The sequence below is a fragment of the Corvus moneduloides genome, chromosome 20, assembly GCF_009650955.1.
Source record: "Corvus moneduloides isolate bCorMon1 chromosome 20, bCorMon1.pri, whole genome shotgun sequence".
Classification (NCBI taxonomy): domain Eukaryota; kingdom Metazoa; phylum Chordata; class Aves; order Passeriformes; family Corvidae; genus Corvus; species Corvus moneduloides.
In genome coordinates, this window is record NC_045495.1 from 5,558,791 (window position 1) to 5,570,208 (window position 11,418).

Consider the following 11,418-nt stretch of genomic DNA (forward strand, 5'->3'; position numbering starts at 1 on the left):
AGTTGGTTTTTACCAGGAGAAAACGGAGCTTTTTGGGGGCAGCTTGCCACGTCTGATCTCGGGGTGGGGGATATCTCGTGCCCTCCGGGTGGGAATGATGCTGGAAAGGACTCTGGATGAAGGTGTCACCTCCTTCCCCCTGAATCCAAACCCACTGTGAACAAGGGCTCGAAAATCCCTTTTTAATTTGCTTTGCTGCAGTGGAGGAAGGCCGGGATGGGGGGATTTGGGATGGCTCCTGCCTTTGGGGTGGTTTTCTTCCAAAGTGAGCTCCACTTGCCTGGTGTGAAAAGGACACAAAGAGTTGGCTTTGGCCTTGGGAAGAAAGTGTTCTTTTTATTAAAAAAAAAGATTATTTTTTTATTTTTGTAGAAAAGAGGCCTGGACAGCTTCAGAATTCAGCAGGATGGTCCAGGAGCTCTCAAAAATCAGAGGGAATAAGAGAGTGGAGTCGGTGCTACCAGACTGCAGAGAAGGGTTGAGGAGGCTCTCTCAGACCCAGCTGGAGCTTTAGGAAATTTGGATTTTTCCTCTCATCCTGGCAGGCCCTGAAAAGGAATCAGAAAGGAGCTGATTCCTCACCGATTCGGAAAATTCTCTCTGCAGCCAGTGCTGGGAACTGGAGTGTGCTGGAGAGCGTGGGGGAGACCACCAGAAAACCCCGGGATCATCTCACGGCAAACTTCCCACGAGCCACCAGAGCTTGTGTGGCAGAGCCAGCCCAGGGCACGGCGATTTCCAGAGTGCCACAGGGAAGGGGAGCACCTGGAGCTGCTCCTTATCCCAAGCAGGACTCGGGAAGGGCACCAGGGCTGCCCCTCTTGGAGGTGAACCTGCCAGGGTTGGGTTTGGCTCCAGATCTTCACCCCCATGATCAGCTCCACACCGGCAGTGAGGCCTGGGAGGCTTCGTGGGGGTTGGTGGCCACTGGCTGAGTCATTCCCAAGCTTTTTTGGGTCTCCATATCCCGGGTGCCGATTCCCCACAGAGCCTGGGGCAGCCTGCAGAAGGTTGGTCTCCAAGTGGATGAACTTCTCGGTGGCTTCTCCTTCTGGGAGATGGGGAATTCCTGGTGGTGGGTCCCAGTGGGAGCAGTGTCCAGGGTAGGGCAGAGAGGAACCACCACAGAGCAACCAAAAGCATCACTCCCAAAGCTCTGGATGGTGGCTGACTCTGGAAGTTCCCAACTGAAAAGCCCAAAGTGCTGTGCCCACAGCAGCCCCATGAATTTTGGGAAGGAGGTGTAGGAAGCCCCCCTGGAATGACCTGTTCCCGTCCTGGGCCAGTCCTGGAGCAGCTGAGGATAGGGAAAAGCATTGCCAAGTCCTAAAAAAGCCCAGCTTTATTCCCAAGCATGGGGATGTGCAGCATCTCCAGCACTGGAAGTTCTGCCAGCCTGGAATTTTGGGGATACAGAGGGGGTTTTTTGGAACACGGTTAGGAGCACATTCCCGAGGCTCACAGGACTGCCTGGTGAGGAGGAATGGTGGTGGAGAAGGGATGGGGCTGGAGAAGGGATGGGGCTGGAGAAGGGATGGGGCTGCGCCAACCCCAGGGACTCAACCACCCCTCCTCAAAGCTCCTCCAGAGCAGGGTCCACCATCCTTGGCCAGGTTGGACCCGCAGCAGCTGGAGCATCCTTTGGAGACCCCTTATCCTCCTGGCAGCTTCCCAAGTGGTGGGGTCCCCTCCGGAGCAGCTTTTCCCCCTCTGGAACCATTTCCCAGCCCTCTGTGGCCGCCCAGGAGGAGCAGAGCCGTGCGTGGGTGTGTGGTGAGGATGTGTCTCCTTGAGAAGCACGAGCAGATGGTGGCTCCGTTCCTGGAGGCTCCGAAAGCCACAGCCATCCATGCCCAGGAATAATTTTAGCCACAAAGCCTCCATCGGCTGCTCCCTGCTGAACACACACACGGAAAAAAGGCTTTGGAAAGCAGCAGCGTTCCTGGAACAGCAGAAAAATCGGGAGGGGTGGAGAGCAATTAAGTCAAGTGGTTAATTGGAGGTTCTCTGATGGGTGGAGGAGCGTTTGGGGGGACGATTGGGCCCCTGTGAACGCACATCAGGTGAATCCTGTGTGCCCCTGGGCTGCAAATAATCCTCTGTGATCAGGGCATCACCCAGCACTTCCAGGCTCTGTCATTCCCATTTTCCAGCTGAGAGAGGTTCTGAGCTTGAGTTCCTCAGGGATTTTGCCTCCATAACTCCAAAGCTCCTCCTGCTGTGTTCCAAATCCAGCTTGGGTGGGAAGGAGGACAAGACCTGGATCTACTGTGGATCCCAAGCTCACCCCTCCAGGCATTGACAGAGGTCTCTGGGCACGGGCTGGGGCTCTCAGGATGGGCACAACACTCCCCATTAAGTGGCCACCATCCCTGTCATGTGGCCACCATTCCTGTCAAGTGGCCAATTCCCCTTCCTAAGGAGCTGCAGTGGCATTTTGCCACTGCTGGGGCTGAGGTGGGACTTCGGAGCACTCCTCACGCTCCCAAAAACCGCATCACTCACCACAATAAAGGGAATATCAGGGTGCTCCGGAGCCAATCCCAAACCTGTCCCAGAATCTCCATGGGAAGCAGCACCTTCCAAAGCAAAGCTGGCACCAGGCGGGACCTTGGCCCAGCCTTGACCCCGCTCTCCCCTCCAAGGGTTAAGGCTGCAGGGGCTGCTGGAGTGAGAAATTTCACTTTGCTCCTCTTTGTGGTTAAAAAAAGCCCTAATTCATCCTAAATCTGCCTGGGAGAGCCTTAAGTGGCAAAGCACCGATAAGAGGACTTCATTTGGCTTCGCTTTTGGGAAGTTTGATGTGTGGAAATGGGTGAGGACACCACAAAAGGCTCATTTTTCTCTCTCTGCTTTACAGCAGGGAGCTGCCCGGCCTCCCTTTCCAGATATCCCAACCTTTCCCCCTTTTCCCAGCCGGAGATTGCGGCTCAGTGCAGGGTGGGCACCACGTTCACCTGATTTCCCCCTCGTCTCCCCGTGGTCCAAGGATTTTTCCATCCTGCTGCTCCCCAGAGCCATCCCCGAGCCTCTGTGGGGTTTTTGGGATTTCGCTGGGGTGAATCGGGGCTGCATTTCCAGGTACCACCCCAAGAGTCTGGTGAAGAGACACCCCCTGGCACTCCACATGGTGCCCGTCCGGTGCCCTATCCCTGCTCCAAACACTGGGAACACCAGGAGGGAGCAGCACCCTTTGCCTCCCACCTTTCCAGGGGTGCCCGGACATCTGGATTTGCGCTCATTCCCCCGCTCCCCCTTTCCCAAACGCAGGGATTCTCCAGGAAAGCCGCTCCTGGTGTCCAGCAAAGGGCTGCTCTGCGGTCCTGGTGGGGCAAACCAGGCATCCCGGGGATCTGTGGGATCGTCCAGCAGGAGCTGTTTCCTCGAAGCGTTCCTGACATTTGTTTACTGCAGGACAGAATTCATTTTCTCAGCTCCTGCTGGGGATTAATTAACGGCTCTGGCTCCTGTGACCCTGTGATTAACTCATTTGCACATAATTGCTCCAAGACAAAACCATGGATTAGAAGCTTTTCTCCCTCCCCACCTCTGGGGGGGGGGGGGACTGAACAGTCAAAAAACCTTGGATTTTCCTTCCCATTTTTCGCCTCTCCTTGCTTTTTTTTTCCGCACATCCCTTAAGCATCCAGGACAAAAAGTCGGTGGGAATTGATGTGAGAGGATGTTCCAGGAGATGAGTGGCAACAGAGATGTTTGCTGGGACCTCCACGACTGATGCTGAGCAGATTTTGCTTCCTGAGGGTGCCGTGGCGCAGGGAAAAGGGCTTGGATTTGCCCTGGGAATTCTGCATCCCGGAGCAAGAACTTGGCAGCCTCCTGACGGGAGGAGCACGGTGCCCAGCAGGGTTTGGTGGCCTCAAGGGCAGGAACAGCAAGGATGGACTTTCCTCCTTTCTGACCTCAGGGCTGGCAAGTTTTGGGGTGGGAGAGGGGGTGAGACAGAGGCCTTGTGTCTGGAAAAACCTCTGGAAAAACCTCACCTGTGGGTGGGATCCATCCCTGTGGAAAAGCCTCGCCTTTAGGATTAAATCATCAGTGCCAGGGAATTTAAAGCAGGACCTACAGAAACCCCGCTGTCCCCTGTGGGCCCCGGAGGACAGGCACAGCCGTGGTCCTCCTCCCTTCCAGGGACACAATGGAATGTCCAGCATGGAAAAGCAGGTGGAAAACCTCAGGATCCCGCACAGGGTTCCTCTGCCACCCCCAGGGCTGCCCCCATCCCACCTCCAGCTCAGGGATTGCTTTTCACCCCCAAAACAGAGGCTGGGATTTGCTCTTTTTGCCTGATCCAGCCTCACCTCCTGCCACTCCCTCTGCTCCCAAACCCATTCCAGTGTGAGATTCCGGAGCTAAAGCTGGCAGGAATACCAAGCTCTGCTGGCCTCCCTCCTTCCCACACCCTAAATGTGTTTCTCAGAAAGTCCTCAAGTGATTGGAGCCGGCCTTTGGAAGCCAAGGAGCTTCAAACTTGGGTTGTCCCTGCTTGTCCTCGGCTCTGCTCCATCCCTGGAACCAGCAGAGAGCCCGGGACGGGGCAGGAGGGAGCAGCTGCTTCCTTGTCTGGGAATATGGGATGGCTGGGGAGAGAAAAGCAGGGGTGAGGCTGTGCGAGATGGCAAGGGAGGGCAAATATTGGGATTGTGGAGCTAAATCCAGGCTTCCAAGTGGACACAGCGCAGGAAAAGGACCCTGACACTCCTGGGGATCTGCTCCAAGCAGGAAAATCAGATCCCACGGGATCCTCTCCTTGCTCTGGGAAGCACTGGGAAGGTGGCTTCCATCCCATCCTGTGTGGGCCCAGCAGGGATGAGAATTAACCTCAAATCTAGCAATTATTTCCTTGAGTCCTCTCAAGCTCCAGACATCTCCGATCGCTGATGGGTTTTTTTGGGGTGTTGAGTTTGTTTTGTCTCTTTCCTTTTTTCTTTTCCGTCGCATCCCTCCTTCCCCTCTTCACCAGCTCTAATTGTGTCATTAGTAATTAATGACTTTGGAGGGAGACATTTGCTGTTTAATTAAAGGAAGAGAGGAGGGAAGCTGCAGCGACGTGCGGGGCCTCGTTCCGTCTCTCCCAGCACGGACGGGATTTTCCTGGAGCATTTTTATCTCTCCTCCAGCAACTGGGAAGGAGCTGGGAAAGCTTTGGGGGAGTTTTCCGTGCTGGTGTTTCCCAGTTTGGAGATCTCACCCTCCCACCTCCCCATCCACGGCCAGGAGCTCCTCTGTGCCTCAGGAAAAGTGAGCTGGGGAGCTTTAACTCTGGGAGGGATGCTTGGAGTGAGAATTCCCATGGAAAAGCAGGTTTGGATGGTGCAAAACCCCCTCCAGACGTGGCTTTTCTCCCACAGAGCCCATGGAAAAGGCCTCAGAAAAAGAGAAAAAGCTGCTCCCATCCAAACAGCTGGAAGATTTCAGAGAGGCTCATCCCACTGCCCAAGGAAGTGGGATTATCTCCCTCCTGGAAGTGGAGGGAGAGCACAGCCCCTGCCTGGACCACTGCCTTGTCCCCACTGCTGGCTGGGGACACTTTTCCCAGCTTCAGGCACTGCCAAATCATCCCTTGCTCCATTTGCCATAGCGGGAGCAGGGACGGGACTCTCCAGAACAGGAATTGATCCCTTGGATGATCCAAATCACAAATGATTCCTCCAGCAGCTGCACGTGGGACTGGCAGGACCGCTCCAGCTACTGGGAGAACTGGTTTGACCCCAGAGAGGAGGAGCAGGAGCATCACTGGGATGCAGGGAATGCCTTGGGAGAGGGTGGGAGCCACAGATTCCCTGGGGGTCTGCTGGTGCTCCTCCAATTGCTTCCAGCACCCGGTGAGAGGGATTTTGGAGGAGCCAACAGGAAGAAAAGCGGGCGGGAAGGAGAGGAATGATGCTCTGGGAAGGATGCAGCAAAACACGGTGGGAAAGGAGGGATCATTGGCACTGAGTGAGCAGAGAACAGCTCCTGGGAACAGCTGGGAACAGCCAGGCAGGGAATTAAGAGGGGAAATCGATGCCTTTTCCTGGTCTTAAAATCAAGAGTCATACACAGTTAGAAGGGGAAAAGGGATTTTACCTTGGTATTTATTTTAAGGATCCTTAGGTGCACACGGACGTCAAATGCATCGAAATGCACCCCACTGAGTCTATCTCTGTGTCTCCCCCTCTTCCGCAACATTGGGTATATCATTATAGGTGTTACTAATTAGCAGATCTATCAAAGATTTCCCAATGAGAGGCTCAAGTGAGCCCCCCTCCCCAAGGAACCTTCCCCTGGATGGTTCTATCTTGGTTTACAGAATGTGTTCTGGAGAGGACCTTGGGCTCTGGGGCACACTGATCCCCAGCTATGAAGCTTCTAAAATGTTGAGTCTCTCAGCTTGACAAACAAGTCCAAGAATGTAGGCAAAAAGTCCTAGGAATACAGAGTTGTAAAAAGGTATAACAGGGGTATAAAAGAAAAGGCAAAAATCTTCATGGCATCAAAATAACCCCCATCCCAAAGCCACGGCAATGCCAAGGCTGCAGAGAGGCTCAGGACGTTTCTGAGGCCATTATCCCACATTCACTGCCCCTCTCAGCAGATGGGCTCGGCCCCGGCTCCCTCCTTGGAAAAGATTCCCAGGAAGGGAGAAAAGCCACGGTTAATGGGAGGGCAGAGTTCCAGCGGGGAGGGAAGGTCTGGCATGATCCCGATGTCCAGCGGGGAGCCTGGAGTGGGTGAGAGCCGCAGGAATTGTGCTGGAGGCTCCGGGGATGCCCAGCGTCACCTTTCCTGCTGGTGCCGGGCTGAAAGGAGGGGTGGGAGGGAGATAAGGAGGGGGGGAAGGGAGATAAGGAAGGGTGTGAGGTTTGTGGGTGGAGCAGGGATGAGGAGTTTGACTGCCCCAGCAAGGAGGGAGCGGGCTCGGAGGTGCCGCAGGAGGAGGGGAGGAATTTGGGAAGCTGGGAGGGAGTTTTGGGCTCCTGCAGCCTTCCCATGGTGGGATTTGTGCCGGCTCCTGCAGCAAAAACTTAGGGAGAATGGATGTTTATTACCCAAATCTGTTCCTTTCTGCACCTCGGGAGCCTGGCACTGGGGCCAGGCTGGTTGTAGGGAAGAAAATCGGGGATCCTGAGGGATTCAGGCTCTTCCCAGGCTCTGGCAGAACTTTTGGTTGTCCCACGCTCAGCCCTGGCATGGGGTGTCCCACCAAGGTCTCCCTTCTTCCCCTTCCAGCAGAGCAATCGCACGGAAAAAACAGAAATCTGAGGCAAAATTCAAGGCAAACCGCAAGGAAAAACCCCAAACCCCCATTATTCACCCAGAGCTGCGGGAGGGACGACGGCCAGGACTTCACAGAGCCCCAAATCCAGCCCCAGCCATTCCATGAGCGCTGGCACGGGGACAGACCCCTCTTGTCAAGGCAAATCCCTCCTCAGTGAGCTCCAAGAGGCTGCCCCTGCTCCATTTTTTCCCCTCTCCTTTTCCCTTTTTAAATTTTTTTTGCCCCGTTTTGATTTTTCAAACTCTCCGGGAGCCTCCCATGAGCTGCGGCTTGCAGAAAGTAATCAAAGCTATTTCTAGGCAGAGAACTAATTTAATGCATGGGTGACTTTAGCTCAAAAGAAGAAATAAGGACACTCAGGCATCCTAAGGGAGCAGAATAATAGGGTAATTTGCACGAGATGAGGAGAAAAAGGGGCAAAAAAAAAGGGCCACTACTTCTTCACATAATCTTCTTTCTAAATCTCCTCTCGCCTGGTTGCTGGTCGAAACCACCCGGAGTTTTGGGATGAACATTCAAGCAGGGAGAAATTCCAGCTGTGAGGCGTGCAGAGGTGGGAAAAATTAGGGGGGGAAGAGATGAGGGTTTGTGGCTTTTTTTTGGGGTCAGTAAAGAGGCTGAAAATTCCCCTCAGGGAAAGAGGCAGCGGAAATTTTAGTGTCTGGGAGAAAAACTCGGCTCTCTCCAAACACCTGAAGGGAGGGAAAGCAAGGAGAAGGGAAGGTGGGGAAGGCGGAGAAACGCCGCTCAAAATGTTTCCTTCTGGCGGCGAAACTCTAATATTTAGAGCTGGCTGATTATGTGGAATAAAAGAAATGTCAGCGTGAAAATCGTTTCGAGGTGCAAAATTGAAGCTTTCCCTTCCGGATGTGTGGAAATAGGGATGTTTTCACTCAGCCAAAAAGCTCCGTGACAGAATTTTCCCTTCTCTTCGCCCTCCCGAGCGGGATTTGATTGAAAACAGCGCTTTTCCTGCAGGAAGTTTTTTGTGATGAGAAAAAAAGCCTTTCCTGTCAATAAAGCTGCTCCTGCTGGGGATTCCTGAGTGGTGTGGGGATCCGTGGGGATGCAGAAGTGTTGGGAATCATAAAATCGGCGTGGCAGAGGCGCCACAGAAAATCCTCAGGCTGGACCACAGGCTTCCCATAAAAAGCAGGATCCAGGCGCACACTCCTTTCCTGCATCCCTGCCTTGCTCCAGCCGCATCCCATGGACAGGGAAAAGGAACAGGAGCAGCTCAGGACGGCATTTGTGGGTTCTGTGGCATGGGAGGAGTGACCGCGACCGGCAGCTCCATGGATGGATTCCTGGTGGGATCACCCACAGAAAAGCGAGTCCCTGCTGGGCACAGAGGCTTGGGGACACCGTGAGGAGATTGGATCCTGTCACCAGCCAGGGGAGGAAGAAAGACCCTGGTCTTCTCCTCCTCCTCCATCCGTTTTTTCCCTCCTCTCCCTGGCCAAGGCCGTGTGCTGGGCAAGGGAGAGGTTGCTCCTGGATTTCTCCTCTCTTGGCCTTGCAGAGCCTCATGAGGAACCATTTCTGGGCTCGTCCAAGTCTTTTTGGGCTTGTCCAGGTGCCTGTGGATGGCATGCCACCCCTGAGGTGTGTGGAACACTCTGATCAGCCTGGTGCCACCTCCAAATTCATTGGGGGTCCCCTCAATCCCAGTCTGTGACACTGGCGAGGACATCCCGCACCACTGGTCCCAGCCCAGAGCCCCAGATTGTCACCCACCTCCACCTGGACACTGAGCCATTGGCCACCATCCCACTGACCACCCTGCCCTGCCTCCCTCATCCCATCCCAAGCTCCACCACAATGTGGGAAGCCTGTGAGAAGAGGAGCAACATCCTTGGGTTGGCTTGGAAAGACCCCATGGATGGAGAGTGGGAACACCGGGAAAGAGCTGTAGCATCTGATTAGTAAAGGGCAGCTGAGTGTCTAATTAAAATTTGCCTAATGACCTGGCTGCTTTGTCATTTTCACCATCAGCCTCAGTAATTGAACGTGACAGGTACTTAGGCAAAGACAAAATTAATTTCTCCTTTATAAAAAATTAAAGTGGCAGAGCAGCATTTGGCCGTGCCCCGCTCCCGCTGCCCCAGCACGGCGTGGGCTCAGCTCTGTGCCCCCCGTGCCACGGTGGGGCTCGCCTTGGGGAAGGTGGGAGGAGGAGGAGGAGGAAGGAGAAACAGAGAGCAGGGGTTTCTTACCCTGAATCCCAGCTGGAAAATGCCCAGATGATGGAAAAACACATCCAGGGAGACAGAGGGCCCGCTCTGCTCTTGGTCCTGAAAAAGCCACACAGACACCAGGGATCACGCCTTGGTTTTCCTCAAGGAGGGCAAACCAGAGCCACAGCTCTTCCCCAAAACCCTGTTCCTGTTCCCCACCTTTTTATAGCAAATCTGATATTCTCCAGCTGCAGCCCCGTGTCCTCAGCAGCCATCCCATCCCATCCTATCCCATCCCATCCCATCCCATCCCATCCCATCCCATCCCATCCCAGCCCATCCCATCCCACCCCATCCCATCCCATCCCATCCCAGCCCAGCCCAGCCCAGCCCAGCCCAGCCTTTCCAACAGTCAGCAAATTCCCTTCCACTTCTCCGGGCCTCCCTAGAAAGGGAGCTATCCAGAAAACCACCGGGAGTTTTATGCAGGAAACCACCAGGAGTTCAGCACCCACAGGCAGCTCCTGGGTGCACCCCGGGAACACGGATCCACCCCCGCTCCGCCTGTGCCCGTGTCCCACCTGAGCAGCCCAGGGCTCTGCAGATCCAGAGTGTCCCAGCCCACAGGACAACGCCGAGCCCTTCTCCCGCCAAGGCTGGACAGTGAGAGCGGCAGAATTCCCGTCCTGTCCTTGCAGGGATGCGAGGCTGTGGAGGTGGATGGAGCGCTGGGCGCCAGCAGCCCATCCCTCATCGTTCATGGCACATTGATTCTCAATTCCAGCCCCGCGGGTTATTTAATTGGGCACATAGCCCTTCAATTTTCTCCTCCAGCGATGTTATTGATGGCTGAGGCCTCTCTGCTCCTTCAAAGGAGCCTGGCTGTAATTAGAACAACTCGAACACTCGGATTTGATCCTACTCCACAACCCCAAATCCCCAACAATCCATTAAGCCCATCTTGGAGGAATTCATCGTCCCAGGTTCACCCCAGAGATCTCCCTAAGGGTTGGAATTGTCACTCTTCCCTCTCCACCACTCTCCACCGGGTGATTTTTGGGTTGTGAGGCAGCTTGGAGAATGCTGCTCCGCGGAAATCTTCCGGCTGAGCACTCTGTCACCGGGGACAGAGGGTGGCCCTCGTCCCCAGCTCACCCACAGCAGTGTCCAAGCTGGGACTGGTCACCAAGGCAGCTCCAGGACAGGGCTATGGGTCAGTCCAGCCCCTGAGAGATGCATTGACCACGGGCCAGGCGCTCCCAGTAAAGTCCCAGTGTGGCACTGGGCATGCTGGAGGTGGGGAAGAGAAGCAGTGGCGTGTCCCAGGTGAGGCAGCAGAGATCCAGGGTGGCCTTTTCCTGGACATCCCGTATCCCAGACTGCATCCAGCCCCTGGGAAGTGGGAGAAACCTGGGCTCAGACATCCCTGGCTCTGCTGGGTGGGAACGAGACCAAACCCCTCTTCCACGAGCCGACCCAGACTCTTGGGGAACAGGAGGAACTTCTGCCACTGGAACAGCTCTGCTTCCTCCAGAAGGACCCCAAAATCCAGCTGGAGGAATTCCCAGCCTGGGGCTCCTGGAATATGAGGAATCTCTCCTCGAGGCCGTTTGCAAGGGGTGTTGTTTGAAGCTTGTTTTATTTTGTAAGAGCTGCGTTGGTTCTGGCTCCCCCTGCCCACCAGCTGGCCATGCCAAAGGAAAAGGAGCTCTCCAGTGAGTTCCCATCCTCTCCTGGCACTGGGAATTCCCAGGTGCTTCCCAAGGGTCCTCCCTCCCCTGTGGCAAATCCTCTCCTTTCACGTCTCCAACACCCAGAGTCGAACAGGGGAGGAAATGCTTTATTCCAGCCTTTATCCTTTTTTTTTCCCCCTAAATTCTTGATGAACGTAGTCTCAACCTTCACTGCTATCTGAAAATGAATATTTTACTGGAGTATAAAAGCTGAAATTACGTGAATTAA

General features: G+C 54.7%; 1 protein-coding gene across 4 annotated transcripts; it reads right to left on the minus strand.

The window, feature by feature from the left end:
- Positions 1-309: 309 nt before the first annotated feature.
- On the minus strand, positions 310-10,700 carry LOC116454116. Of its 4 annotated transcripts, none has more exons than XM_032130305.1 (3): positions 10,038-10,559; positions 9,496-9,573; positions 310-548 (listed from the first exon to the last, which is right to left on the minus strand). In XM_032130305.1, the coding sequence occupies exons 1-3, from the start codon at positions 10,215-10,217 to the stop codon at positions 534-536; spliced, it is 273 nt and encodes a 90-aa protein (XP_031986196.1). In that variant the 5' UTR covers positions 10,218-10,559; the 3' UTR covers positions 310-533. The 4 variants fall into 4 exon arrangements, 3 of the variants coding, with proteins under 3 accessions (XP_031986196.1, XP_031986193.1, XP_031986195.1); XM_032130302.1 differs by lacking the exon at positions 310-548 and adding an exon at positions 648-1,942 and having other exon boundaries at positions 10,038-10,700; XM_032130304.1 differs by lacking the exon at positions 310-548 and adding an exon at positions 6,422-6,800 and having other exon boundaries at positions 10,038-10,587.
- Between the last annotated feature and the right edge of the window lie 718 nt (positions 10,701-11,418).